Below are 25,896 nucleotides of genomic sequence, written 5' to 3' on the forward strand. Positions count from 1 at the left end.
ATCACTGGTAGCTATCAGTGGGGGCTGCTCCCTCCCGTGGGACAGCGCCCGGGACGGGCTGCGTGTGCTCGGCAGCCGCGGGGCGGCTGGACAGCTCTCCCCGGTCCCGGACAGGGCCGGTGGCCGAGGGGAGCCGAGAGCCGCTCAACCCTCCGGTCCCCCTCGGTTGGCGGCCCCGCCTCGGGCGCACCGACGTCAGCGCACGTCAGGGCCGAGCCCCTCGCCCTCCCTCCGCCCGCGGGATCCGCCGTCCCGCCGCTCCCGCTCCCCTCGTCCCGCGTTGGGCTCCCACAGCCGCCGCCCCGGCTCGGCCCGGCCCGCGACCCCGCTCCGCTCCCCGAGAGCCGCGCAGCGCGAAGATGGCGGCGTTCAAATTCCTCCTGGCGCCCCTCGGCCGCCGCATCCTCCTCCCCGCCGCGCGCAAGGCTGAGGTAAGGGCGAGGGACGAAGGGGAAGGCGGGTCCGAGCCCCTCCGCCTGGCCTTGCCCACCGGGAGACCTTGGCGGGGAGCCCACTCACGGCCGTCCGCGCCGGGATCGGCCTGTGTCGCGGGGGGTGACCGAGCCCCGGGTGGGCGGCCGCCCTGCGGCCCCGCGGGAGAGGCTTCCCGCCCCGCGGGGAAGCGATGGCTTTGTTCTCGAGGGTTTGTCCCGCGGGAGTCCCGCAGGCGGCGGGGGCGAGGAGGGAGGGCAGAGAGCGGCCCCGCTGCAGGCCCGGGCCCGGCGGCGGGTGGGGATGCGGTGACCTTGAGAGGCGGCATGGAGAGTTGACTATGAGGTTTTTTGGTCTTGTTTTTATATTTAATTTTTTTTTTTATTTAGTTCCCCATCATTTCAGAAGGCGGCATAGTTACAGTGTGTTACTGTGTATTCCCGTGTTGCTCTCACCGCCTCCTCGCCCGGAGGTGGGGAACAGGTGTGCGGAGCTTGCTGGCAGCCCCGCCATCTACCGCTTTCCATAAACGCGTGCTGTGCAGCCGTGCAGCTCCCTCGCTCGCTTGCTTTGCCCTTCCTGTAGGAAGCGGCCGCCAAACCTCGCAGATTTAATGGTTTCCAGCCCACATGTAACCATAGCAAAGTTATTTTTTGTCGCTTCGTCCAGAAGTGTCTCTGTGGCTTTTCTTAGTTTATTTTAGTTGAAAAAGCTCACCTTCTCATGCCTGTGTTTACTGCTTCTGATATCCTTACATACAAATCTTAACACTTTCAGATTTTGTTTTACTAAGTCATATTTTTGCTTTTCCAGATAATTTACTTAAATTCTGTTGATTATTCTAGGAGCTCATCTGTCTCCATGTTACTTTCTTAAACCTACCAGAATTGCTGCCCGTTTCTGAGATCTTAGCTTGCTGCTTTGGTGTGCAGGGAAGCATAGGTGATCCCTGGTGCCTCAGGTCCCCGAAAGCCCATTGCTCTCAAATGACAGGGTGGGTAGGAAAGGGACTGAGAGGAACATATTTAGGATAGAAGGGCAGATACACTCATTAGAGGCATCCAACCTGCGAATGCATGCTTTTGTAACACATGCTGCTCTGTTCACCAGTGTTGCACACGGGAAGATTAAAGAAAAGGTACCACATGGCCTCTGAAATATTTTCCTATGCATGGGTACAGGGACACAGCAGAGGCCCGGCCTCCCTCCAGCCCTGGCCCTTGAGCCTTCTTGCAGCCCTGTTGTACTGTGATTCCCAAGGCTGCCAGCACTTAACACTCCTCTGGACCTGCTCTGATAGGTCCATGTCTTTCCTGTTCAGAGGACCCCAGGGCTGGATGCAGTGCTCCAGGTGGGTCTGAGCAGAGTGAAGCAGAGTGGCACAATCCCCTCCCTCCCCTGCTGCCCACGGGGGGCTCTGGATGCAGCCCAGGACACATTTGGCTCTCATGGCTGTGAGTACTCATGGCTAGGTCATGTCCAGCCTCTCACCCACCAGCAGTACCTATGAGTCAATGAGTTCTTCTCCCAGTCTGTACTCAGGCCTGTGATTTCCCTGATGCAGATGGAGCACCTTGCATTTGGCCTTGTGGAACCCTGTAAGATTCCCATGGGCTGACTTCTTGAGCTTGTCCAGGTCCCTCTGGATGGCTTCCTGCCCCTCAGGGTGTCAGCTGCGCTGGATAGCTGGGTGTTACCTACAAACTGGCTGAGGTTGTACTTGATCTCTCTTTGTCATTGATGAAGATACTAAGCAGTTGTGGTCCCAGTACCAGTCCCTGAGGGACACTAGGCATCACCAATATCCATCAGGACTCTGAGTCATTGACCACTCTGCTCTGGATGTGGCCATCCAACCATTTCCTCATCCACCAAATCCATGCAATCAAATCCATCTCTCTCCAAATTAGACAAAGATGTTGTGGGGAGCCGTGTCAAAGGCTTTACAGAAGTGCAGATGAATCTGTAGCCCTTCTCTTGTCCACTGATGTGATCACTCCCCCACAGAAGGTCACTAGGTTGGTCAGGCAGGACTTGCCCTCAGTGAAGCTGTGTTGGCTGTCCTAGATGACCTCTTTGTCCTCCATGTGCCTTAGCACAGCTTCTAGGAAGATCTGTTCCATGATCTTCCCAGGCACAGAGGTGAGGCTGACAGGTTGGTAATTCCTGGGATCCTCCTTTTACCCTTTTTAAAGATGGGCACAATGTTTCCCTCAGGGAAGTCTCAAGGGACTGCACCTGACTCCATGACTTTTTGAATGCCATGGATCAGTGGTGAAACATGCATAGTATAATTTAGCATGCAGAAGGCTGTTGTAGTTTTTCTCACATGACATTGTTTCTTACGACCCACATACTGACTTTTTATTGAGCGCATCAAAGCAGAGCAACATTAGTGTTTCCACTGGGAAGGAGGTAAGCTTCCATTCAGAAAGGTTTACTTAATATTCAGTATAAACTCTTGCAGGTTTAATTTTATAAAGAGGACAGCTTGTGTAATATTGAAACCGAGCCAAAGATTGTTGCCCTGATTGTAACTGTAGGTAATTCTTAAGGTAACTCTTCAGGGAAGAATTGGACTATTGTCTTTAAAATGTGTAGATTTCCTTGCTGATTTATTAATTCTTCTCCCTCTTTCACAATATAAATTTTTCACTTTTGCTATCAAGCTAGAAGTTGAAACACCAGTAGGCAGTACTTTCGCTTCCAGATTTTCTGAATTTATTGAGACTGTTTCAACATAGTGACTTAAGTGTCAGTTTTTCTTCTGGTGCCTGAACAAATGCTTGCGTAGTATTAATGCATTAATTATTAGTGGTAAATACTTTAAGAGAAAAAAAGGTAGCTGTGACCTAAGGCATCATGGTACATGCGTAAGTTGTGATGACTACTGTGTAATGGCTTTGCACTGTAAGGTCCAGGTTTGGGGGTGGGATTTGTATTGATTTCCCTCTTGTCCTCCACAGTTCATGCATTCCTTGGAGTCTTCTTGATTCTGAGCTGTTCTTCAACAACACAGGGAGCTCTAAGACTGCATGAGGAAGCTGGGGGAGGGTTCACTGTGTGGAAGGGTGTCCCTGCTTACCATACTGCCAGTACAATGCTGTCCTTCCTGTTGTTCCTTGGCTTCCACTCAAATTTTGTGGCAGTGTGTCTGTCGTTCTTTCAGCAGTTTATGTTTAGTGTCTGGATGTCTTTGAAGCTCATGTAGCAATGTATAGGTTTAAGAAGTCTGTGGATGGCTCCAACTCGTGCTGAGGAATTGCATTTGTAAATCTGTTCTCAGAAAGCCACAATTTGTCAGTAATTCAGGGTGAAATTCTCTTGTTTTGGAGACCTGCACCGTATTTCCCTCCCTCCTCCCCACGGCTCCCCCCCTTCCCCCTCCGCTTAGTATTTACAGTAGCAATATTTCTTTTTATCTATTTCCTCCCCTATCTAGCTAGAGGCATGGTCTTCATTACAAAGCTACTGTATAATGCCTTTTCTTCATTCACTTGTTAATTTTATTGTTGTTGCAGATTTGTGGATGCTATTTTTCTACCAGCTGTCATCGCAACACCAAATTTTACACTGATCCTGTTGAAGCTGTAAAAGATATACCCAATGGGGCAACTATACTTGTTGGTGGTAAATATTTAAATTCTTTATGGAAGCAATCATGTTATATTAATAAGATGCTTTTTACTCATTTACCTTCTTTCTTTTACTATTAACTAATTTGAGAATCCATGGAATTCCATGTTTTTTTAAACAAGTGGTTTCCTACTCCGCTCATGAGGGGTATACTCTTCCAGTGAGAAAATCCAGGTTGTGTCACAGGGGAAGAAGCCTCAGAAAAATAATTAGGTTTTTTTTCCCCACTAGCAAAAATTGGACTCTATTTGTTTGAATCCAGAAAATGAGCTTGGGTATTTTCAAGATAACATTGTTATTTCACATGGTGAATAAATACAAATTGGTTTGATTATTTTATGTTAGCATTCGCTATAGCCTTTGTCTGCCGCCTTTCTGGGTCCCTGTGACCTTGAACAAATTACCTAACCTGTTTCTGTGTTAGGAAGTGAAGATAATACTTATCTATGTTACACTTAATGCTTATGTGAGGCATTTCCAGAAGAGTCAAGAAGTTGTGTCATACTAACTTTCACTGTGACCTGAGCTTTTGGATATTGTAGATGCTTTCCACAATTTCATGCTGTTCAGTCTGCATTAAAAAAAAGTGATTTATCTATTTATTAGGTTGTTTTAATATTGCTGAAGTAATTAATTGTAAAACATGGGAAACTTCAATGGAGATATGTAATGCGGCAAAATTCCTTCTGCAGGAATTTTGAGTTTTTGTTTGTCTCTTTTTGTTGTTGTTATTGCTTGAAGAAAAGAAGATTTGAGGCCAAGGTAGGTTGGCCTTGATCTCAGGGGTCTTTTAGAACCTAATTGATTCAGTGGTTCTGTGAAAAGGTAGTGCTTGTAGTGTGACATAGTGTTTCATTTTAGGTGTACTGGATTCTCACATAATAGAGTGTGAGGCACTTGTGCCTCTGTGGAGATCTAAATTACTGTGATTCCAGTTAGACATCTTCCCAAGGGTGTTCCGACTCCCAGATTTTTATCACCTAATTACAGGCTAAGTTGTATGGGATGTGCAGCAAAGATAGGAAGGTTAAGTTGGTAGAAAGAGAAGGAGGAATAATGAATACAGGGTTGAGGACACACATTAGGACCGCTTCCCCAAAGGCCCACTCTGATGGGCAAACAGCTTTCATCCAAATTGGGAAGTATCTGGTGAGTGGGAGATTTCAGTACTAGGGGTAACTCTTTCCAGAAATGCTGATTTATTTAATTGACTAAAGAGCTTATTCTACTCAGAAAGGATTTTTAATTCCCATACTTCTGAACTATCTGTGGTCTTTCAAACACTTGTTACATAATCAATTTTCTTGTATTTTGTGTAGGTTTTGGATTGTGTGGGATTCCTGAAAACCTCATTGGAGGTTTACTGAAGACTGGAGTAAAGGGAATAACAGCAGTCAGTAACAATGCAGGGTAGGTATTCATATGTCTGTGGTTTAATAAGTAGAGACTAAAGATTCCAATTATGTGAAAATGCTGATATATATGAAAAAATCTTTCTTTTCACCATCATAATTTTCATATTAACAAGACAGCTTGGTTTGAAAGTGTTATTTTTGGAAGGAGCCCAGGAAGTTCGGTATTATATGATACTCAACTTTTTCAGGGACCAGTTGTCATGCTGTAGAGAGTTGCAATTATGTTACTATAAGTATTTATATTTAAATTTATATATACTTAACTGGTTGACTGCAACTGGAAAGTCTAACTTAGATACTTTAAATGTAGTATCAATGATTTTGTGTGTATGTGTGTGTTTTTATGAAGTTCCAAATGGGGATATATTTTTTTAAACTCAGATTGGTGCTTTCTGACCCTCTTACTGTATTTCTGTTACTTTAAAAAAACTCCAGGCAACACAGAAACAGTGGAGAATATCTGCAATGAAAAAATGGAGAGTCTCTTTAATGGGTCTTGAAATTTTTGATTTTTTTTTTTAAATGTTTGCCTATTAAGAAATTCCTGTGGGGTTAGCAGTGAGAATACTTCTTTCACGTATAATTTCTCAGCTTCTCATTCAGGCTAGTTTTTACACAAACTGTTCATAGTAAACTCCACAATACCTAATGATCTCCACATAGAGAAATAACTACAGCCACTTCCATTGAAGTGCATTGATAAAAATATAAATGAAATTGAATAAAAATATTAATATGCAAAATATGAATTGCGCATTCATTGGATAACAGATGATTTGTATTGGTATTTGGTACATACACAGTCAAACTTAAGCTCCTTAGAATCTTATGGGAAACAATTTCTGCTGGATGATAAAAAGGAAAAAGAAAGAGATAAATAATTTTGAGTGGAAAGATCAAGCACTAGAGTAGAGATCATTAACTTTCCTCATAGCCTTATTTTTGAATAACATGCATATATTTGCAGATAGAGAGATTGCAGAGGTGTTCCTGAGGGGGGGGCAAAAGTTTGAAAATGAGAAAAAGTGAAAAGAGGACCACTGTGGAATAGGATGAAAAAGAAGACATTTCGTATTGTATTCTGAGTATAGTTGGTGATGTTATAGGCTAGAATTAATTTTTATTGAAATAATGTTAACTTTCCTGAAAGTTCTTTGGATTTTGAGGCTGAAGTGATTTCTGTAAAACTCCTGGTTGCTGGCAGGAAAGCAAAATTTAATTCCTGTTGTCTTGAAACTAGTTTTCCATGAACATTCATGAAAACCTGGAGAGTTCCTCACAGAACAGTGTAACAATTTAAAAATGCTTAAGGGCATCTAGAGTTTTTTTTCCAAGTCTAGTTTGTAAAAATACAAGTTTTACTCTCCAAACTATAATTTAGTTTGAAATTTAATTAACAATAAAATAACTGCTTCATCTATCTTTTTATTTACTGTATTACTACTGCTATAGTTTGGTAGTGTTTGGGAACCAGGTTAAAACACAGCTGTTGTCAGAAATAGAGTAAGAATTCTCAACACAGCAATTAATACCATTTCTAATCTTCTAATTAGCATGTCAAAAAGCCTGCTTTTCTAATACCATGTATCTTCTTAGCATCTTCTAATACCACGTCCAAAAGTATAGTGGCATTATCAAGTATTGCAGCACTAATAAATGCCTTTACGACTGAAGTAGCACAGCAGCAATATACCCTGCAGCAGTCGTATTCAAAGGGTGAATTGTTCTTGTAACCTTGAGGTGTCAGGCACTTTGTGGGATGAGTAATTTCCCATTTTCAAATTGCCATATGGTTTAGTGTGCTTTTCTTTGGTGACCTTGTGCTGGAGTTGATGCCTGGCTGTGTTTCAGTTTCTTCACTGCAGCTGCTTTCTTTTCTCCAGCTCTTCCAGCCAATAGGAGGTAATTGGTTGTGGTCAGGTTTTCTCATCCTGCAGTGGGGTTAGCTTGTAACTGGAGCAGGGAAGAGCCAAGTACATAGACAGACAGCCTATTCTGGACAGCAGTGCAGCTACATGGATTAAGTCACATGCCTTTCAATATGCAAGAACCACGGAATGTGCTACAGAGCTATCTGTTTATAACTAAAATAGCAGCAATGGAGACAGTGGTTCACTTACATCTAAGGGAAAGCAGTAATTAGGAAGTCCTGAAGCATTCTTGCCAACTTTTCTAGCTGGAAACAAGGTTCAGCAGAGCCTAGAAATGCTTAGCAGTGTCTGGAAATAACTTTAAAGGAGTAGGATGTTCACAAGTTCACATCCTACTTACTGTTCTGTGCTGCAGTGTAATTCGGAGGAGATTCCTCCTTCAAAAACTTGTTCAAATCATGTCATTGCTGGCAGGTGAAGTCCTGTCTTTGGCCTTTCTAAGGCTTTTCAATGACAGGTTGTACAGTAGTGTATGGGGTGCTCTTTGTCACACTGCTGAGCTTGCTGTCTGCTGCTGTGCTCATGCTGTGTGCTAGCCAGTGAAACAACAGCTTTAAGAGCAGTTACTCTTTTGCCAGGCCAAACAAGGCAAAGTGTTTGAAAGTGAAGCAATTCAAATGTCCAGTCCCTCTGGTATTTACACAACTTGCTGCAGGGGAAACTGAAGCTTGTGAACCAGGGCAATAGTGAAAGATAACTGCGACAGATAGGTGTGCTTCTAAAATACAACCTCTCACAGCTTCCCTTATAACTTGTTTTGCTTATATTGTTCATACTGTAAATACTTTCTTTACACTGTTTTTGTAAGCTCTTTAAATTGAGAGTATTCTGTCTCAGTAAGCTACCAAAATCCATTTTATTAAAGATTTTCTTCATTCTTGTTTAAATTTGGTTTGTTCCACATTTGCCAGTATTAAAATTAATAAAAATATATAGAAACAATAAATAAATGAAAATGAATGAATGGATAAATAAATAAATAAATTTTTAAAAGCTTATTTTAAACATTGATTCAGTAAATTCCCAACATAGTTGTGATTAGTATACAGTACCTTTTTGTCTGTTTTTTCACCTCCATGTAACTTCATGGTATCTTGTTGCATACTGTTTTCAAGTTACTTGGAACTTGGGACTTGGATGTTTTGGATCAGCCTATGCTAAGACTTCCATAATGCAGGCTGTCAGACCTGTTGTTTCAGGACCTGTGTTGCAACGGAAGCTATCTTCGTGTCAGCACAGCCAAATATTTAAAATGAAAGTTAAAAAAAAGTGCATGAAATTATTATTTTTAATTAATTGTGCTTAATAAAATGTATAAATAGTTTTCGCTATAATCACATTCTGAAATCAACATTTCATTCATTCAACCACCCCAATAGGCTGAATTTGTGCAGAGTGAAAATGAAGCCCATTACTTGTGATAACTGTATGTGTGATCTGATTGCTTTATCAACTTTGGGCTTTGTCTGCTTTTGAGACTTAAAAATGCATCCTTTTGGAATGCAGTAGTCTTGAACAAAAGCCTTTCACTTACAGTAAAAATAGAGAAGTCACAGTTAAGATCTTAATTGCTTATCACCTGGGTGATCATCTGAAAGGAGATGGACAGCATATATCAGATTATCACTGGTTCAGACTGTTCTTATAAGGCATTACCAGCTTTTTGAACCTTTGGTCTCTGTACCCTTTTTGAAGGTCTTTTAATGTTACAGTGTTATACATTAGGAAGGAGAAGATGACTTTGAGATAAGCATTTCCACTTCTAATCATGATGCCTGAGTGTCATTACTTAGCTCTGTGAAGCATAATATCCTTGCTTTCCTAATGGGCTGGGCTATTTGTGGTTCCCAGATCTCCAAAAGGCAGTACTCTATGGGATCTGATGCAGTGGTAAACTTACTGCACCCCTTATTCTAAAGCACAAAAAGTATCTTTATATTAGCAATTAAATATTTTGAATTTAAGACAGGTTTGATAACTGTTATGTAAGTTAAAGGTTGTCTGATTTTTCAGTCATTTCTTTGAATGTTATGTTTCTGTTGAAACCAAAATGCCATCTTCGCCACAGATTCCCTGTTTTTTCTTGCATGTAACTCATTGGCTTAATTCCACTGATACTGTTACTATAATATCTATCTATCTATCTATCTATCTATCCATCCATCCATCCATCTAGCTATTTATCTATTTATCTGTCTTTGTATTACACTTATTAAAAACATATTCAAATGTAAATGTGTATATACCATCATGTGGAAATCGCATTCCAAATTCACAGAAGGTTGTGAAGCTTTTCTGTTAGGTATCAAGTGGTTTTAGTGGAGCAAATTTGATAATCTCTTGATTCAGAAAGTTAAAATGTAAGTGAAAATGTTTGAGGGACTGGCAAGGAGGCGGGTATGTGCACAAAGATGGGATCAAGGTCATGCTCAGAGTGTCTTACCTCATGTGTGTCATTTTTGTATATCCATAAGAAATTCAAGTATCTCAAATTAAATATACTTTCAGAAATGAAATACAAGGTCAGCAGTGACTCATACCTCTCTTGGTAGAGAGAGAAGAGTGGAGTTATGTAAAATCTTGCACATGGCAAATTACCAAATTCAGGAGACAAGGTATATATTTTCAGTGAATTTAGTTATTTGACTTTGATTTTTTTATTTTTTATTGTCTGCATTCTTTATAAAGAATCTAATCAGATGCTTTGTTACAGCTGTTAAATTGGTGACACTGTGTGAACTGCAAATCCCTGAAAATCTGCCTAGGTCATCTAGCTAATTTTAGTGTGAAGGTTATTTAGGATTTTGGCAGGGAAAATTGTACTAACTTTGTACTATGTGGAACTATTGAAAAATCAGCTGTGGAGATAACTTTCTGGTTGTGATTACAAATGAGAAAAAAATAGGTATAGAACTCAACATGGTTGAGGAATTGGATATAGAACAGTGACAGTGAAAGTTAAACCTATCTTTCAGCTAGGTGACTTTTGAAGTATGATGGTTTCATGATCAAGTTAAAATATTTATCAGATTACTTCTATAACATATAACTTCTCTGTGAAGGAAAAATATGGTACATTTTAAAAGTTCTGAATAGAGTTGTTTTACTTGTCATAAAAACACAGGATGCCATTTCGTACCAGAAAGGAATGTGAAGAGAGGAGACCTTGCTGCTCATGTAACAGTGCAATGTACAGTATTTCTTCTCTGCAGAAATTATCTGCCATGTATGGATTTGGCCTATCTGCCTGCACCCATCATTCTCAGATGAGAAGAGCATCATTTTTGGAGGAGGATGGTGGTGGAACAGTACTGCTGTTTTGCTGTGAGACTTGAGATGAAGTTATGAGAGCAGAGAGGACAGAGTTCCCATGAGAAGACTTCAGTAGCAGAGGGACAAGGGTGCAGTGCAGACACTTCAGGGAAGGAGTAGAAGGAGATTAAGGCTCAGGCACACCAGTTTGCACACAGGGCTTTGTGATTTTCTACAACTGTGGCCTTCCTTCCTGCCTTCCTTCCTGCCTTCCTTCCTGTCTCCCTCCCTCCCTTCTTCCCTTCCTACTTTCCTCCCTCCCCTCCCTTTCTCACTACCTTCATCTCTTTTTCTCCTGAACAGGACTGCCATAGCATATGGCAGCACCCATATTTTTCTCTTCCTCCTCTTTTCTCAGTCTTTAGAGAGCTTCAGCCTCTCTTTTTTGCTTTCCGTTAAGCAATTTGCAATCAGATATATGGCTATGTAAAGAAGGTGCCTGAAGACAGTGTCAAGGCATTTGGCTAAGACAAGAAACAACAAGGCAAATAAGCATTATATCTCTGAATAATTTACCTTTCTGTGAGCTGAATCTGTTTTTCTGTCTCTGTTAGGTAACTCCTACTCCTCATCTTGTTCTCATTCTTTGTACCCTTATGGAAGTGGGGGACAGAGAAGGAGAAACAGAATATCATCTGAGCTGGCTCTTTAATAATCTTCCAGTGTAACACATGGAGAAAGTATTGTGGGACATAGTCTCGTTATGAGCCAGCTGTAAGACTGGGGAAGATGAGTTATGAAGAGCTGTTATATGACTGATTGTCTACATTAATTTTGCCCTGGGTATGCCTTCCCTTTAGTCCAGTGTCTTTTGGCAAACACCATCTAGTAGGCATTTACTCATTTTCTAACAAAGACTGTTAAGGATCTCTTTCTGGGGCTGCCAGGATTATACTTTATTTTTGTGGATCTAAGAATGTGTGTCCCTAAGAACTCAGGTGGTACCTCTATCCATATAACTTTCATGTTGGTAAAGTTTCATGTTATAGTCAGGCACCCCTGTGAGCCTGAAAGCTTAAGACTCTGCAACTAAGAAATGCCAAGCAGGTAGTGATTGATGCATTCCTTTTAGTTGGGAAGCAGATCTACTCTTCCCTAGGAATTGTGGATCTGTCAGAAGACATAATTGCATGTAACTTGGAGCAAATCCTTTTGAAGACTGAAAAGCTGATGTTGCAAATAAAACCAGCCTCTCCTCTTCTACGTAGAGAATGTCAGAGGAAATGATTTCCTTTCCCCACTCCTAGCCTATTGCCAAGAAAATTTCTAGCTCTGGAACAGGTCCATTTGTTATCAAGTTTCATGCTTCGTTATGTAACACTTGGAGCTTATGAATGCCTAAAAAGACTGCTCGTCTCTCTCCAGAAGGTGACAGGTGCCTTTACATAAAATGTTTTCCAGGAGTAGGACCAGCTATTAATATGCATTTTTTTTCAGCAACAGCTAGCTGCAGAAACTTCAGCTTCTGCCTGAGGTGGAGCCTTGCCTCAGGATTCTTACTGCATTCTTTTCCTTCTCAGGGGTGATGTAGTTACCCCCTTACCTTTCCAGTCTCCAAATTATGAGAGGAGAAAGATCAGGTGGTGTATCATGTTAGCTCCTTGGCCAACGTTTTAATTCTCCAGATCTCAAGATATTCATGTTAATATTTCATAATCAAGACTTCTGGTCTTGTGTAATCTCCCAGGAATATCACCTTCTGGAGAATCTTTGGACAATGACTGTAGGGGAAGCGATCTCTTTAAGAAATCTAGAAGGAAACTCTCATTCTAATTGATGCTGCTTGCCATCCAGTAAGGGCAGCCAGTCTATTCTGACCACACCCACTTTTTTTAGAAACAAATAGATGTCTTTACAAAGGCAGAGAGAGAGGAAAGTTGTAATTGTCCTATAATGTCTCCTTTTACTCAGAAAACTCCCTAACAATAAGCCATTGTATGTTTTGTGCCAGACTGTGTGACATTCCAAGTATCCATTTTTTCTGCATAAGAATGCAAATTTCTATTTCCTGCCTCATCAGGCTGTGCGGGGCTTGTTGGTGTGTGAGGCTTTTACCAGCTTGGAAACTTAGGTAATCTCTTCTTCACTGTAATGCTGGATGCTAGAATGTGTTATGCTTGAGCCACCAAAGAAGAAGGTCTGAGAGCTTCAGATTGTTGTTTATCTGCAGTGAGATACTGAAATGTTGCCTTTGACTCCTTCCAGTATACTGGAGATGCGTGGGCTAGATCTGTCTAGGAGTCATCTTTGGCTAATTTTTTTGATTACAAAGGCCGACATAGTTTTTGACAGGAAGGTTTTGTGGGTCTGCGAGGGACAAAACAATAGGAGGCAGTGTATTGCTAGACAGTCAGACCTCCTTAATTTTTCTTGTCTGCATCAATAATTTGGGGAACTTGGGTCACCTATGTCCTTGATGAATGCCTAGTTAGATCTCTTTTCCTATATATGTTTCATGTATTCTGTTGATTCACTTTTCATCCTAATACAGAATGGGGAAACTTCTAGACATCCAAACAATTCTGAGGGTAAAAGAACACATTCACTGTCTAGCACTAATGTGCCAGCACACGAAACAACTATGTCAACTTCTGTCACGCCTTCTTCCTTCCTATCTAGAGCAACATATTTTTATTGCATTTACCTTTCTTTTAATTTTTAAAGGACTGAATCCAACTTTTGAAATAGGTGTATGGGATATATTCTTTTCATGCACTCAGTAAAGGTTCTTTTTTTCTTTCTATGGTTGCTGTTCGACAGACGGAGTGTTGCCTACAACAATGCCTGCAGTATTTTAGGGGTAACATTTTGAGGGTAAACATAATTAAAGCTGAAAAGTTCAAAAAGCCCTTGTGCTTAAAACAACACAATCAAGAAAGCAACAAAATATGGAAAGGGAGAACAAGTAACTTAAAATCGCCATAGAATTGTTATATGGAAAGAATTTTCTGTAAACCAGAGGGTTTTGAAATTTGTAATCTGGGATAGAGACATCACATGAAAATCAAAGGGTAGGGGAAATAGGAGTGAGGACAGTGTTTTCTATGTGAAATATTTGTTTCTTAGGGTATTCAGATATAAGAGAAAAACATAGGAAACAAAAAATAGGTTGAAGTGCTCAAAATGGGTTTTGGGACGGAGATGAAAACTGATGCGTGTGAGTGCAAAAGGGTTATTTTAGCTGGAAACCTGAAGATTGCAGATTGCACCCTCAAAAAAGACGGATGGCAGTCTATTTCTTTAAAGAAATTTACATCCAAAAAAAACGCATATGAGTAATGGCAACAGGATTTTGTGACACTGCTCTGAAGATTAAATGCATGTGGGAGTTGAAGTAATTTTGTGTTACCAGGCAGGCAGAGCCTCCTGGTACAACGACTTTTGAAAGGTGAAATTCCTGTTCTCATTGTGCTAGGGAAATAAGGTTGTATGTGACCTGTGTGCACAGTAACAGATCCTCACAGCAATTTTGTGAACAAATTGGCTGCATTTGAGGTGAAGAGAAAGAGTGACTTAAGAAGTGAAGAACAACTTGGCATGACAAAATAACCTTTGACGTCTGAAGCGGCCACCTAAAACAGAGACTAGACAAGAATAAGGGAATAAAGGTAGGTGTTTATTTGAAGGGCCTTCAAAGGTACACCGTGGGGAGCCCAGAGGCTGTTGCCAAAATGGACCCCAAGATGGACGACAGGTCACGAATTCTTCACGCTTTTATAAGTTTGGTTCATTAGCACATCAGGGTTAATTCTCCAATTAAAGCTTCAGTTAATGATGTAGTTTCCCACAGCTTGCCCCCCTTAGAGGCTCTTTGGTTTACACATTTTGGGCCTACAATGGTCTGAGTGTCCTTGAAGAGCAGGCCCAGAGAGGCTTTGTTATGTCTACCTAGCATGAGAGAGCAGAAATTAAGAGGCTACAAGAAACTTCAGAGTTACACACTAAGCACTACAGGATTTGAAAAATATTAAAGTTAAAACCTAAGGCATCATCTTTGTGCAACTTTCTGTTTAATTTCTTCATAACTACTGAGTTTCTTTTGAGAGAACATTCCTCACAGTAGTAGATCAGGGAATCAAGTGTATCCACATGGAATCCTGCAGGATGATACACAAAGTCCTGTTAAGGACAATATGCTTCAGTAGCTGCTTCTGAGAATGTAGGAGGAAGGATTATGGATCTTAGTGAAATGAAGCAGAAATTCCTTTAACCGTTACAAATCTGACCCTCTGTTGCCATCCTTTCTTAAGTGAATGCACACTCAGTATTTCATTGTTTGCATGCAGAAGTGCTTGTTTCTATTTGGTAGCTTCCAAGATTTGTAATGATCAGAGCAGTGTAACCACCTGAATGATACACAGAAATTGTAAACTCTGGCTTGCAAGCAGTTCAGGAAGCTTCCCCTTGTTCTTGCACTAGAAAGCACTGCAGAATTCTGTTTAAATTCTCTACTTTCGCCACACAGTGCTGTAGTTATACCAACCTGTTTAACCCCCATCAGATATTGGCTGCCCTGTTACATTCATTTACTACCTTTTATAATGAGAGGTCAGGGTTTGATGGTTTTCATGTGAGAGGAATTGCCCTGCTTTAAATTAACCTATACAGGAAATTCTGGCTTTTTTATTTTTATTCTATTTTGTAATCCCTTTTGCCCACAAGACTCCTCTTTCTTCTCTATTCTCAGCTCTTCTAGTTTCAAACTGCAGGATTTGTTTTCTTGCAGGGAATTAGAAACACAGGTTGTTTCTAGGCAACGCACATTTTAGTCCCAAGGCTTTGGCACCACAACTCTTTGGAAGTTGCATCACAGTTAGATTTTTAGGGTTTTTTTAGTAGGTCAGAGTTGGAGAGTAGAGCAAGCTTGTATAATAAGTCGCATTCTTTTGTATCTAGAGAACATAGAATAAATTCAGAGAACCAGATGAGAGAAGCTTGTTTCACTTCCTCTCATCCAGTTTCCAAAATGCTTGAGTATGCACTGAAGTGGGCCATCTCCTTAAAATAGGCCTAACCTTAAAATAGTGCTCATGATGCATGCAGTTGCGAAGGCATTGTGACTGCATGTCTGTCCATGCAACTCTTGGAGCATTGTGGTTGGAGATGAGGAACTGGTGCTGGTCCTGCTTGCTCAGCCCCTCTCCCTTCACCAGCAGCACTGCAGCCTGTGCTATGGCTGGCAAGCATTACTACTTTTATATTTGAAAATGGATACTGCATAATAGTAAAGTTGTTGAACCTTGTCCTTTTTTGGAGCTCTTCTTCAGGAATGGTGTTTTCAACAGGATTCATATATTGTAGGCCTGTGTGTGTTAATTACAAAGTGCTGAATACTTGACATCTTAAAGGATTATTGTAATATTCTTCTATATTTCTTATCCTGAAATGTCAACCCGTTGTGTGGATAATTAAATAATATTGAATCAACCCAACTAATGGCAGATATACATCATTTTTTGTGAGGTAATTCTGGATCATGGCATCTTTTCTATAGAGGGACTGGAAGGTCTGAGTTCTCTGCTTATATGATGCAGAGACCAACATAAATGTGCAGGAGCTTCACACACATGTACCACTCTGCTGGCATGCTGCATAATGTGCTGGAAAAGTGAAAGAAACATGTCTTTATCATATCATCTATGTTTATTTCTATATTTATATATTAACCTCGTATTTCCTGGAATTGAAGTAGCATTTTTTACAGAGCATCTTGGTTGCAGGAACGCTTGAAAAATGTTCCTAATCTAATAGTACACAGTATAGCATGACAAACATCACAAAGGATATCAGCATTTTAGAAGCCCTGGCACAAGAAAAGTGTTGTCTAACATCTCTGGCATTCAGTTTCAGCTGACATAGACAAGAAAATCTTGTTTGTAGTGCCCAAACCCTTTGTTGGAGTAGGTGGTTATTTAGTAAGAAATTAAATTATTTACTATAATAACAAAATTTAAATACAAACATTTTCTTACCTCATACAGAAATTAGCATTATAAATACAAATGTGCCTTTCTCCTTGGGGTGCTAAGCAATCACTTGCCTTTTTCCTGGTGAGCAGGAGTGTAAACAAAAATATATCTGTATTCACTCAAAGCCATGTCTGACTTTTTATTAATTTGGTAAGGCTTTTAAAAGGAGTAGATACGTAAAATAACGCCACTTGTCAAGCTGTTACTTTTAGCTGTTAACATGTGAAATGGCTTTAAAGGGAAGTTTTGGATGTATTCCATATCTTGGAGGAGACGAGGTCTGAACACTGAAATCTTAGATTTTAATTGTAGCTTTGATGCTTTTCCTCCCTAAAAGCTGGAATTTGGTTTTTGTCTTCAATTCCTTATGTGTGGGGGAGATAACTTTGTTCTTTCTTGTTAAGTCATTACAGCTTATCAAGTGCTTTGTTTACAACAAAACTCTATTGTCTGGATTTTTCTACACAGTGTTGACAATTTTGGACTTGGTCTTCTGCTTCAGACAAAGCAGATAAAGCGCATGGTGTCATCATATGTTGGTGAGAACGCTGAATTTGAACGCCAGTATTTATCTGGTGAGCTTGAAGTTGAGCTTACACCACAGGTAAGGAGTGTCTCTAAGAGACTGGTGATTTCTTTCCATCTAAAATACTGAGTAGAATAATGCTTAAGTGCTCTTATGAAATTGTTTTGCAATCCAAATGTTTTGCTTGTGTGCAGAAGGCACTTGCCATCTGTGGTAGGCTCACCCTGACTGGACTACAGGTGTCCACCAAAGCTGCACTCTCACTCCCCTCAGCTGAACAGGGGAAAGAAAATATAACAAAAGACTCATGAGTTAAGTAAAGGGAGAGATCCCTCACCAGTTATGATCATGGGCGTCACAGACTCAGCTTGGGGAAATTAATTTAGTTTACACCAATCAAATCAGAGTAGGCTAAGAGAAGTAAAACCAAATCTTGACATGTCTTCCCACTACACACGCTTTGCCCCAACCCTCCCTTCTTCCCAGCTGTAACTTTATTCACAGTTTACTCTGCCTCCTCTCTGCTAGTGGCACAGGGGGAGGAGGGAATAGTGGGTTGTGGTCAGTTCATGACACACTGTGCTGCTCTTTCCTGCTCAGGAGGACCCCTCATGCTCTTCCCCTGTTCCAGTGTGGGTGCCTTCCACAGGATGCAGTCCTTCAGGAACAGGCTGCTCCAACATGAGTCCCCTGTGGGGTCACAAGTCCTGACAGGAAACATGCTCCAGCGTGGGCTCCTCTCTCCATGGGGCCACAGGTCCTGCCAGGATCCTACTCCGGCATGGGCTTCCCATGGGGTCACAGCCTTCTTTCAGGCCTTTGCCTGCTTAGGCATTGGGTCCTCCAGTGGCTGCAGGTGGATTTGTGCTCCCATGTGGCCCACCATGGGCTGCAGGGGCACAGCTGCCTCATCATGGGCTGCAGGGTAATCTCAGCTCCAGCACCTGGTGCACTTCCTCTCTCTCCTCCCTTACTCACCTTGGTGCCTGCAGAGCTGTTCCTCTCACGTATTCTCACTTCTCTCTACTCTTGGATGCATTACATCTCTGTGAGAAGTTCTTTCTCCTTCAATATGCTGTCCCAGAGGTGCTAGCACTCTTGATAATGGACTCAGCCTTGGAACCAGCTGGCACTGGCTCTGTGGACATTGGGGGAAGCTTCTGGAATCTTTTCACAGAAGCCATCCCTCTAACTACCAAAACCTTGCAAACCCAATACACCATCTTAGGGTCCAGCATCTGTTAAGAACTGGCTGTCTGTGTAAATTCCTTTAATGGAATTAATTAATTAATAATAAATTATATTCATTTGAAGTTTTTATATATATATACACACTTATGTATATTTTATTGAAGATTGTAGAAGAAGGCATAAAGTATACTCAGCACTGTGGCCGCATATAAAGGGAAGGAAGTCAAGGAGCTGCTCTGTTCCCATCCTGGTGGCAGGTTTTGGGTATGTTGGGTGTGCAATGCCTGCCATCTAGTGGGCTGGAATCAAATTAGGAGATACCGTTCCTTGTGAGACAAAACCCTTTTTGGCTTGTTCATTAACTCTTAACGAAATTAATATTTGCATACTGTTATGAGCCAATTTACAACTTTACTTTTTAGCACCATATTTTTAATTATTTTAGCTCTGCTCAGCTACTCAAATAGCATGAATGCAATGAGATCTTAAAATCATCAGTATCAGTTATGTTCTATAGAGATCAACTTTTGTGAAGTTGGTGCTCTAACTTTGAAGCCTACAGCATGGTAGTGTGTAGCACTTTCAGAGGTGACACACAACCTTTGGGCTTTAAACAGCTATTCAAGTTTCTGGGAAAAACAACTGTGGTAAGTTTGTATTGAGAATGGTCTCTTGAGCTCCCTCTTTTGTGAATCACAGAATCACAGAATGGGTCAGGTTGGAAAGGGCCTACAGTGGGTCATCTAGTCCATCCTCCCTGCTCAAGCATCTGGTCCAACCTCCCTGCTCATCCCAGAGCACATGGCACAGGATTGTGTCCAGGTGGTGCTTGGATATCTCCAGTGAGGGAGGCTCCGTGACCTCCCTGGGCAACCTGTTCCAGTGTGTGGTCAGTGTCACAGTAAAGAAGTTCTTCCTCATGTTCAGGTGGATCTTCCTAATGCATCTGGTTTTGCCCATTGCCTCTTGTCCCATTGCTTGGCACCAATGGACAGGACCTGGCTGCATCCTCTTGGTACCCCTTGTTCAGATACTTACAGGCATTGGTGAGGTTCCCTCTCAGTTGCCTCTTCTTGAGGCTGAACAGGCCCAGCTCCCTCAGCCTTTCCTTGTAAGAGGGATGCTCCAGTCCCTTGATCATCTTTGTTACCCTTCACTGGACCCACTCCAGGAGCTCCATGTCTCTCTTGTCGGGAGGAGCCCAGAACTGGGCATAGCAGCCCAGACACAGTCTCACCAGGGCTCAGTAGAGGGGCAGGGTCAGCTCCCACGACCTGTTGCAAATGCTCTTCCTGATGCACCCCGGGATACCACTGGGCTTGACCACAAGGACACGCTGCTGGCTCATGGTCAGCTTGTTGCCCACCAGGAGCCCTAGGACGTTCTTCACCAACCTGCTGACCAGCAGGTCAGCCCCCAGCCTGTACTGGTGCATGGGATCATTCCTCCTCAGGTGCAGGACCCTGCATTTTCCCTTGCTGAATTTCAGATTGTTCTTCTCTGCCCGTCTCTCTGACCTGTCAACGTCCTTCCGAAGGGCTGCACAGCACTATGTGGTATTGGCTGCTCCTCCCAGCTTTGTGTCATCAGCAAACTCGTTGGGGAGGCATCTGCGCCTTCCTCCAAACCGTTGGTGAATGAGTTAAACAAAAAAGGCCTCCAACTTCACCCTATGCCGCTGATTATGATGCTCTGGGATCAGCTGTTCAGCCAGTTCTCAGTCCACCTCACTGTCCTCTCATCGATTCCAGACTTCCTGAGCTTACCTATGAGGATGCTGTGAGAGAATGTTTGTTAGAATTCCACACCTGAATGGAAAAGTTTCTTTTATACCCAGTCAGCAGACCTGAAAATAGCCAGACACTTGTCATGTCTATGTTTCAAATGTCACAAATCTCACAATGCATTTTTTCCTTCCTATTTAATGTTCAGTACTTTCACCTAGAAGACTGTGAACTCCATAGACGTGTAGTTGGCTTTGTGGACTACAGATAATCTATGTAGATCCAGCATTGAAATAATGGGTTTACACTGTGTAATGGTAAATGTAATTGCTTACTAGGAGATGTGGGGATTTGAAATATTTGTGTCAGAAAAAATAGTCTTTTGTAAAAAAGTTTGGTGTAACCTTAGGCAAAATTGGAGACTTTTGTATTATTGTTGCACCATAAGGGAGATGTCATGGTGAGATCTTGAAATGCTAAGGCTTCTTAAAACACAGGACCCTGTATCATTGCATGGTTTGCATCTGCGTCTTCCCATCATTTTGAAAACCAACCAGAAGTCATCGTTCTTCTTGCAGGATAACTGGGGAAAATGCAAATGATGTTATAGAGGCTGTTAAGCTGGATAATTGACCATGATGGTCTTGTCTTGCTTTGAATACAGGAAAATATATTTAAAAAAAAAATCCAGGAAATTACACTAATGAAAAGCAAACACACATTTGTGGCTCTAAGTCCAAAATTAAGGCAAATGAGGACTTTCTGCTGTTAGTATCTGTGCTACAGCTGGACATAGAGAAGAGTGCAGACGGTCAAACAGCATAAAAACTGCTCTGTTAGCTTTTTGGTATTCTTGGCACGGGCAACCCAGATCACTGGACTCCCTCTTCCTTTCTCAGTCTGTCATGTTTGGCTGCTTCAACTTGGAGTGGATTCTGAAATTTTTCTTAGGATGTTGTAGAATGAACATCAACTGTTAGAGAAGAAAAACCTTCTAGGATATGTAGCCAGGTGGGAAAAAGAGCTCTGTACTATGCTCAAGAATAATGGGTTGGGAAACAAACTGAAGGAGAGGAGACTCAGCCAAGTGCTGGGGCCTGGGATTTGGCAGGTAGTTGTATGACAGTGTCATCTCAAGCAATTTATGACTGTGTGACAAGCATTTCTTGCCATATCCAGTACCTGTCCCACATAGGGAAGCTAAAATGTGAGGAAGAAATAGATGATCCCATCTGTCTACTTAGTACAGAAGGAAAAGCTCCAAATGACGGGATATAAAATAAAGTTAATTCAAGCCATTCATTGAAGTTTTATCTCTTGTTCCCAAATGATGATTTTTTAAATATGTTTTTCTGTAGGGTACACTTGCTGAACGTATTAGAGCAGGAGGAGCAGGTATCCCAGCATTTTACACCAGTACTGGCTATGGGACTCTGGTGCAGGAAGGGGGTGCACCCATCAAGTACAACACAGATGGCACAATTGCCATTGCCAGCCAGCCAAGAGAGGTAAGAGGTCTGATTGCCATTAGGAAGCCTGCAGCTTTGAAAAATGAGTTTCTAACATATTTACAAGATAAACAGGAGTTTAAGAAGGTATTAAGTTTAACCTTAATGTATTCAATTAACTGGATGTCTGTGGTACCAGACACATTAGTTTTGCTCCCATTGCTTACTGCTGTCCTCTGTGATGTGTTCGAAAAGTTTTTGAAGCGTTAGAGTGATTTAGCATCAAGAACTGGTCCAAGTGAAAGCCTGCCTTCCTGAGTTACTCTTCACTTGACTGTTCTCTGACCAGGTTCGCTGTGTATTCAAACAAATTTTGTACCAGGCCACTGCAGTGCATAGAGGTATTTGAGAACAATCTCCTGTTAGGGGGCAGGTGCTCTTCAGATACTGTGCCTTGCAGTAAGCAGCCCTGCAGCTGTACATGGAGCTTCAGCCTTAGAAGAAATGGGACATTTTCCTGCTAAACTGGGAAGAGCTCAGTTGACACAAATTTCAGGAAATGCATTTCCCAATCTTTGAAATGCAATTTATTCTCAGTATTTAAAACTGCAAAGAAATAAAAAGACTGTATGTGGCTTTCAAGGGAGAAACAAAGGTTTCATTTTGAAATTGTATGTAGAATTTGGAGAAGGGAAGAGAGATCTGCCGTAATTTTTCTTGAAGAAATTGGTGGGACTAATATTGTGTGTTCCAATTAGGCTGCATAGAACATTAAATTTCACCTCAAGAAATCTCTGCGGTAAAGGTAATTACGCCGTAACCCATGATTTTCATGTATGTTATACATGACTATTTGCAGCATCTAGACATTGACATAGTCTTTTTTATTCCCTTAATTTTTATACTCTTTTACCATTTGGAGGAATATTTTGTTCATTAAATAGCTTATAATTTTAATAAATTTTTTCTTCCTTTGTTTTTCTTTTGACATTTGTGGGAAAATCTCCCTTACTCTCCTCAATCTAATAACTGAGGGGTGCTAATAACATGACTAGCATGATTAGTTCAATTCCCTTCTCCATATCCATTTTGCACAGAAGTGTCATTTTATAATAGCTCAGATCTCCTTTTATGGTACTGGAAAACTGACTTATGTACACTTTTCTCATACTTCCTCCCCCTTTCAGCAATTTTAAAAAGCTCTCAAGTAATATTTGTGTATACTCTCACCTTCTACATTGTTAAGAGTGGTGGATTCATCTCTCTCTGTAGGATCAAAAGACTAGCTGTGTCTCTGTTCCATATTTTGGCTTCAGGCACAGTATCATTCATTGCAAATATTGATCATAAATGCAGGGAAAACCAAATTAAATTCAGCCTGTCAGATGACATGATTCGAGTAGTCTGTCTCAAGCTGACTTAATTTTGGATTTGGGGTTTCTGATGGTGGGCAGTGTTTATGAACTTTTTCAATAGTTCTACTTTAGCACCTCAATTTTTGGTTAGCTGGTAGATGTGCAGGACAAAGCATGTCTAATTCCAGTAGATGGAGCAGGAGGAATATGGATTCTCATGCTGTTTCACTGGAGACACTATGATAAAACTGGGGTTTACAGCCTTTCCATGCTTCTCTGTTATTATACAGTTTTTCAGTTAAAACTTTACATACATAAAACTTTTCAGTTAAAACTTTACATACTACAAAAAGAAGTCAAAATATAAGTCTGCAAAACTGACCCTTAAAATAAGTATTACATGTGAAATCTGTTGGAAGAAACCTACATCTCAACTTTTTACTTTTCTCTGTAGGTGAGGGAGTTTGATGGCCGTCACTTTATTCTGGAGAAATCGATTACAGGAGATTTTGCTCTTGTGAAGGCATGGAAGGCTGATCGTGCAGGAAACATCATTTTCAGGTATGACTTGTTTACTGGTGGGAAAATATTGTTTTACAGTTTAGATAATGAGAAGGAGAATCCTGCCTCTTGTGTTATGGCAAAGTAATGTTCTACTGATTTCACATTCTTTCATATTGCCTTTCCCTACTGTCAAATTACACTGCTATAAACCACCAAAATTTAATTACTTTTTCTAATGAATTTTGAGAATTCAAACATAACTATGCAATAAAACATTGGTAGTTAAAAATGGGACACAGCAGACCAAAGTTGTTACGATGACTGTTGAGAAATTTAGTGACATTCTCTTCTTTCAATTTTCATGTTAGTTTGGGTCCTTTTTCTTGAGCAATTAAAGGCTGACCCAAGAAGTGCAGGTTCATGTATGACAGAAGAGAAGGGAACTGAGTCAGTCTTCTTGCCAGCCAGTGATGGGAAAACTGATTCTGTCTAAAGAAAACTGTGTTAAAGTTGATTTGATCTCAGTGGTGTAGGGAAAGGCATCATATGAATTTAAACATCTTTTCAATGAAAAGTTTGATGTTGCACTACTGAGAAAATCTTTTATATGAGTTACTCTGTTTATGTTCTGGTTTGTCCTGAACTGAAACAGAAGAGAGGTTTGCTTATGTTTAATGCCTGGTTTTTATTTGTTTGTCTTATGGCTACCAGATGAAAAGGTAAGTGTTGTAGTTATCCCTTGCAGTTTATTACAAGAAGATGCTGATTGAGAGTCTTTGTATGTATTAGAACAAACAAGGAGTTGGAAAAGCAACTGAAAAATATGTGTAAAAATCAATACCCATAAAGTAATGCTTTTCTTTATGTGTATATATGTGTGTGTATATATATATCTCCTCATAATTAATACTAAATTAAAATACTTGAAAATTAACAAACAAGTTTTTATTTTGCCCAACTCTTGACATCCTGACTTGCCCACTAGCAAGACAATATGGTTTCTGATTGAAAGCCGAACTTTTTTGTGTGTGTGCAGATGAATTTGATGGCTGCTAAACTGCTTTCCTTAGGCTCTGGTACATTGAATTCATGAAACAGTGTTCCCCCTTGGCCTTGGCTTTGATCCTGAGCCACTGCTCTCTGTGCTTTTATCCTGTATCTATCTACTGATGCATAGTACATACCTCTGAAAAGTTCTTTCATTCTCCACAGAAACAGACTAGTTGTGTTCTCCTTTTATGTCCTGTTATCCTCTATGCCTTTCCTTCTTCCTGTTCCTTCCAGAAGTCTTCATATGTCTCCCACATTCACACAATACAACTGATACCAGGTACTACTTCCATCTGGAGTGAAGACCTAAAAATCTTGATTCCTTCCTTCAACTGTAACTCATCAAAGATGGAAACAAATCATCACCAGGTGTCCTATTCCATATAGAATATTGCTAGCTCAAAGGAATTGGCTTATGATAAGCCGTGACCTATTCTGGTTCTGGATGAGACATGATTATCTGATGACATAGAGCAGAAACATAGGCTCGTCTTTTAACTTGCCATCTGTTACCACTTTCACAGCAGTGTGGTACTATTCGTTGTGTGTTTCCTGTGACTCTGTGGAGCCAGTAGCAATCGTGTAAGTCTCTGCCAAACTGTTTATCACCCTGGAGCTAAGAGCTTTCATAAATTTAAAGGATGGACTTTAGGTACACTTACTTGGACCGCAGGCTGGCATTAATTTTTTTGCTATTCTCATACATCAAGCTATACTGTTTTCTTGGAATCTAGAATGGCACCAACTTCTTTAGAAAGCTGTTTTTAAAACTGTTTGTTTTGGGGTTTTTTTTGAAGTGATACTTCATGGGTGCTGGATCTTTTGTTCCATACAGCACATTGTGGCTTCTTTCATTCCAGGCATCTTCATGCTGAGTGGACTATTCTGCACCACTTATCAGTGGTTATCTTTTGTCTAACAAAGGCCTATGTCTGACTCAGCAGGTAATAGCTTTTAGATACAGTACACCACTAGCAAGACAAATAATCCAAGACTCCCTCAAACATTATGAAATAATCTCACCTTGTTCCTATGATAACTGAAAAGATACATGGCCATTTTGCTTTGTTAGTCTGATGCAGGTGCTAGTTCTACTTAGCTGAGCAGAGTGTCTCCAGGTCTTAACCTCCCTTAAAGCTTTGCTCATTAGGGACAACATCAGGGAGTGCCACTGCTTCTGTTGATAGTCACCAAAGAATCCCAGAATGGCCTGGTTTGGAAGGGACCTTAAAGATCATTCAGTTCCAGCCCTGGCTGTGGACAGGAATACCCTTCACTGGGTTAGGTTGCTCAAAGATCGATCGAGCCTGGCCTTGAACACTTCTGGGGATGGGGGATCCACAACTTCTCTGGGCAACCTGTTTTAGTTCCTCACCACCTTCAGTAAAGAATTTCTCCCCAAT

At 41.1% G+C, this 25,896-nt stretch overlaps 1 protein-coding gene across 1 annotated transcript in view; it reads left to right on the forward strand.

Moving 5' to 3' along the window:
- Nucleotides 1-230: 230 nt before the first annotated feature.
- OXCT1 (3-oxoacid CoA-transferase 1) overlaps nt 231-25,896 on the forward strand; it is an 84,704-nt gene continuing 59,038 nt past the window's right edge. Inside the window, exons 1-6 of the mRNA XM_032095470.1 lie at nt 231-431; nt 3,954-4,062; nt 5,388-5,478; nt 17,164-17,299; nt 21,495-21,644; nt 23,394-23,500. Coding sequence (XP_031951361.1) covers nt 360-431; nt 3,954-4,062; nt 5,388-5,478; nt 17,164-17,299; nt 21,495-21,644; nt 23,394-23,500 — 665 coding nt within the window. The 5' untranslated portion in view covers nt 231-359. The remainder of the gene's footprint in view (nt 432-3,953; nt 4,063-5,387; nt 5,479-17,163; nt 17,300-21,494; nt 21,645-23,393; nt 23,501-25,896) is intronic.

Source organism: Corvus moneduloides, chromosome Z (genome assembly GCF_009650955.1).
Source record: "Corvus moneduloides isolate bCorMon1 chromosome Z, bCorMon1.pri, whole genome shotgun sequence".
NCBI classification, from domain to species: Eukaryota; Metazoa; Chordata; class Aves; order Passeriformes; family Corvidae; genus Corvus; species Corvus moneduloides.